The sequence below is a fragment of the Pagrus pagrus genome (assembly GCF_965226575.1).
Source record: "Pagrus pagrus genome assembly, chromosome: 24".
NCBI classification, from domain to species: Eukaryota; Metazoa; Chordata; class Actinopteri; order Spariformes; family Sparidae; genus Pagrus; species Pagrus pagrus.
In genome coordinates this window covers 18,824,329-18,828,524 of record NC_140206.1, presented here as the reverse complement: position 1 = coordinate 18,828,524, position 4,196 = coordinate 18,824,329, and the positions used below count along the sequence as shown (strand labels likewise).

Genomic DNA, 4,196 nt, shown 5'->3' with positions numbered 1-4,196 from the left:
ATACCTGCTGGAGGGACTCCATAGGTGGAACCAGGACCGTGGTAGTGCTGCCCTGTCTACTGCACCATCACCTTTACGCAGCTACTCGGGTGACCTGCTTCACTGCGTGAACAAGCACTACGAGAAGCTGTTTGGCAAGAAGGTGGCACCAGAGTTCTGTCCACCCTCACGTTACACTGGTAAGCATTTGTGAACACAGTGGTATTCAACTCGGTTTTAAAATCCTTTATTAACACTGTAAATTATCCACTTTACTTCAATTATTTCAGGAGAGCTCATAGGGCTACAGTATCTGTTCCGGCAGACTGGTCAGGCACTGCAGGATATGCATCCTGACTCAGAGGAGACTGCTGAGTTAATTGAACAGCATGAGGATGACTTGGAAACAGATGAGGGCTTCGCTGACATCCCAGACGACCCCACAGTGGCTGACCTGGAGGTCCCTCAGGTTGCAGCGTCTCTCACCCCTGGTCCCTCATCCAGTCTGGTGTCCACCGTCTCCACCCTGGCGATCACCACATCCACCCTGAGTGTGGGCACATCCTCAGCGGTTTTCTGCACACCCACCATAGCTGCTGGTATGGTTGAGCTATTCAAAATACTAGTGAAATTGCAATATGACCAAATGCAATGACAAAACAGCATTAAAATGATGTAGCGCAGTGCTGCAGAGATGCCTGGCCTACAAATCATGTTCCCCAGATGTAAGAGAACATGTTCATTTGGTACAGACCCCAACAAATGTCGCATCATCATGGTTATAATAGTTTTTTGCAGTGAAAATTAAAACTGTGATGCTGTAATATCTATACAAAATAATCTTGTTGTGATTTTTCTTACCATTTCCTGCAGCCCTACCTCCTGGAACATCAGTCCTGGCTCCTGGCACGTCTTCCATGGCCTCTGGTGCATCCATCATGCCCTCTACTTCGTCCGCTGAGGCTGGAGGGGATATGCAGGCTGAAGATGAAGATATGGTAAGGTTCAATTTCGAATATGTAGGTGTATAGATATGAGCCCAACTCTTACATATACACACTTACACACAGTACATATGCACACACTCTGGATGATGTGTACTTTAAATAAACTGTGAAGGTTGTAAGGTTTGCTATTTTCTTATTTGCACAGGCTGTTGATGACCAAAATGTTCCTGGATACCAGCACGTGGACAGACTGGCTGAGTATCTGGTGAAGCTTCGGGAGCAGACCTCTCTCTGTCTCACCAACCAGCAGACCAGTGCAATCATAGCACTGTGGGAGAAGCTGGACAAAGGTGACAAGCAGCGGGTGATTTATGCAGCACGACACCAGGGGAGACTTTTGAGTGGACGGTTCAGGACACCGAAGAAGCCCTCACAAACTCCTGGTGTGGAGAGCACCACCCGTTGCATGTTAGGTGCAAGTAGTGCACCTGCTCAGTGGCCTAACTGCTGTCGATTGGTGGAGAACATTTTTATTAGACTCTGCGATCTCCACCAAGGCCCAGTGAGGAAAGGCAAGGGGGCTGACTCAAGGTGGTCCTTAATTCTGAGGGACTACCACAAAATCAGGCAGCTTGTTGTCGGCAACTCCCTGGTGATGCAAGGATCAGAGATTCAGCTGGTAGAGGTGAACCAGAACACCCTCATCCAGTGGCACAACAGCAGGCAGAAGAGGCAGGAGCTCTCTGTGCTGCTTCAGGGTACTGCGTTGCCTTCAGCCCTCCCTGAGTCTGAGGAGCCTCTTCAGGAGGCAAGAGCACTCCCTGCTGAGCCCAGGTCAGCTCGACAGGAGCACCAGTACCAGCTGCCGGAGAGCACAGCAGGTCAGGCACAACAGAGGCCGACAGCCTCTAGTCGCCCCATCATGCCAAAGGCACCAGTGAAGAGGCTTGTGCTTGTCATGCCCCCAGCACCTCAGATCGCCATGGCAACAGGACAGACTCTTCCTCATTTTGTCCCAGTGTTCCTTCCTGCACCAGTTCAGGGCACCAACCCACACATGACTGAGCCCAACACCACAGCGGAGTCTGAACCTCTAACAAAGAGGCCCTACAAGAGAACAGTGGAGGCAAACAGGTGCAAAAGGTGTGGCCAGTTCCGCACTGCTGACACTGGACACAGCCAGTAGTAGTGTATTGCCCTGCGTTCGATACACTCACCAAACAGCAGTGGTTGGAGGAAATGAGGAAGAAATTCTCTAAATAGCGTGTAATATATTGTAAATAAATTAGCCTTGTAAATAATAGTTAAATTGTAAATAGTTTGAAATATTCTTTGTTTAAGTATTAATATATTATCCTGTTTACTGTGAATAATTGTATGATAACTCAATATTTCTACATTTGAAAAAGAAAAGTTACATATATTGTAAATAGTTGATAATGGTAATTGACAATTGTATTGTAAAGTTTAGTTTAGCGTAGTTGTTACTTAAATGTTGTTTATTGAAGTATGGATACTGTTGTGTGAACAAATCTATTTCTCTATATTTTTATTATTTATTGTATTTGTTGCACTTTTCATGGTCTGTTGTAATTAAATTTTTCCAAAGTTTCTGTTTCTTTTCTCCATGAACAAAACAAAGCTGGTGTACACCAATGGTACATGTGGATGTTTTTAATTATGATAATGACAACATTCAACAACAGTAACAGTTTACAATTTAATTAACTTGACGACTCTTAAAAAAACACCATGCTATTTCATTTCATTTATTATTATACAGGAAAAGATTAAAAGTTACAGGCAACAGTTAAGTTGTTACAGTTTTTTTAAAGTGTTGTGCAGCACATCAAAAGCATGTTTCTTTGTCTCTTATGAAAACAGAGAGAAAGAAACATGCTCAGAGGAGGCATTTTTATTACTGATAAATGATGGAGGTGGTCTCTGGTAAACATGAGGAGGAATTTCAGAATGACAGTCAGCAATGGAAAGATCTGCCACCCAAGTGATGAGCCTTTATCAGTGGGCATTCTGGTCCTTCAGGATGGTGGGAGAAGAAAAAAAGAATAATTACACTTACAGAAATGATGCTGAAATTATGTTTTCACAAGGAAACAATCTGCATTCATAAAAAGATGCTAAATGATCTTCACATAAGTAAGGAAGCATTTATTATTTATTGCCTAATTATTTACAACCTTAGGAAGGAAGTGGCGGCCCCGTCAGCGCCCAAGCTGGGGAACACCCCCATCTCCGGCGGTAAGGTCCAAATAAGGCAATGTGCGTCACGAAGCGACTCCCCTCCACAGTTCGTGGTTTCGAATCCCGGCCGCGGTGTGTCAAAAGAACTTGAATGCAACAACAGTTTCCAACTTGCCTTCAGGCAGCCAAAAATGCCTTATAAATGTGCAAGATGGCCATTTCCCCCCCTCTTTCCTCTTTTTCTCCCTTTTTTCTCCCTTTTTCTCCCTTTTTCTTCTTCCCCCTTCTCCCCCCTTCTTCCCCGTCTTTGACGGACGATTGTTCCCCAGCTTGAACGCAGCGCCTTAGACCGCTCGGCCATCCTGACCTGAAAAAGCTTTTGTCTTTCAGGGGAAATTCCAAAGTGTACGGGCAGACGGTACGTTACATCTGCCATCATGTGACACATTATAGCAACTGTGCTGTCACATATCAATGCTCAACTTTTACGGTATCGCAGGGTCATCCAGTAAGGCGCTGCGTTGACAATGACGTGCAGGCACACATTCCTGGTGGATTCATTCGTAGTCTATTCAACTTCTTTCTACATGTCTGTGACGGTTTTCAGACATCCAGCTCCTGGTGTATCTAAGTTTTGAACCGAGGCAACCAGGGCCTCCCCACCAGGCCGTAAAAACTGAAAAAGTCCTTTCAGATGAGAGGTGAAACGTCTTCAACACCCTCGTTAACCCGACCGTTGGCGCATCTCCCACTTGAAGATCAGCTTTTCAGCCAACGTTAGCCAAGTGAACCGTCCCAACGGCATTTCAGGCAATAGAAAGTCACAGAAACGCTCGGACACAGCCCATCATCCGACGTTGCAAAGCTGGCCGGACGGTGTTTCATGGCTGTTCAACGGCCCCACCGCTCGCAGTATGCTGGCCTTTCAACGATGAGCACAGACGCCCAGACGCAGCAAGTTCGGTGAAGCCTCACTTTTGTGGTGAGAATGAGACAGAATCCAAAGTGTGCACAAGTAATGTAACTGGAATCCATTTCACTCCTTCCTGTTCTATCGCATTTGGAATC

The 4,196-nt window shown here is 45.7% G+C and overlaps 1 protein-coding gene across 1 annotated transcript; it reads left to right on the top strand.

The window, feature by feature from the left end:
* Nucleotides 1–325: 325 nt before the first annotated feature.
* LOC311252984 (uncharacterized protein) lies at nt 326–2,112 on the top strand (the record flags this gene model as incomplete). The annotated part of the gene is made up of 3 exons (XM_084346647.1): nt 326–578; nt 853–977; nt 1,132–2,112. 3 exons carry the CDS (start codon nt 326–328, stop codon nt 2,110–2,112), a joined length of 1,359 nt encoding a protein of 452 aa, XP_084202773.1.
* Nucleotides 2,113–4,196: the final 2,084 nt, after the last annotated feature.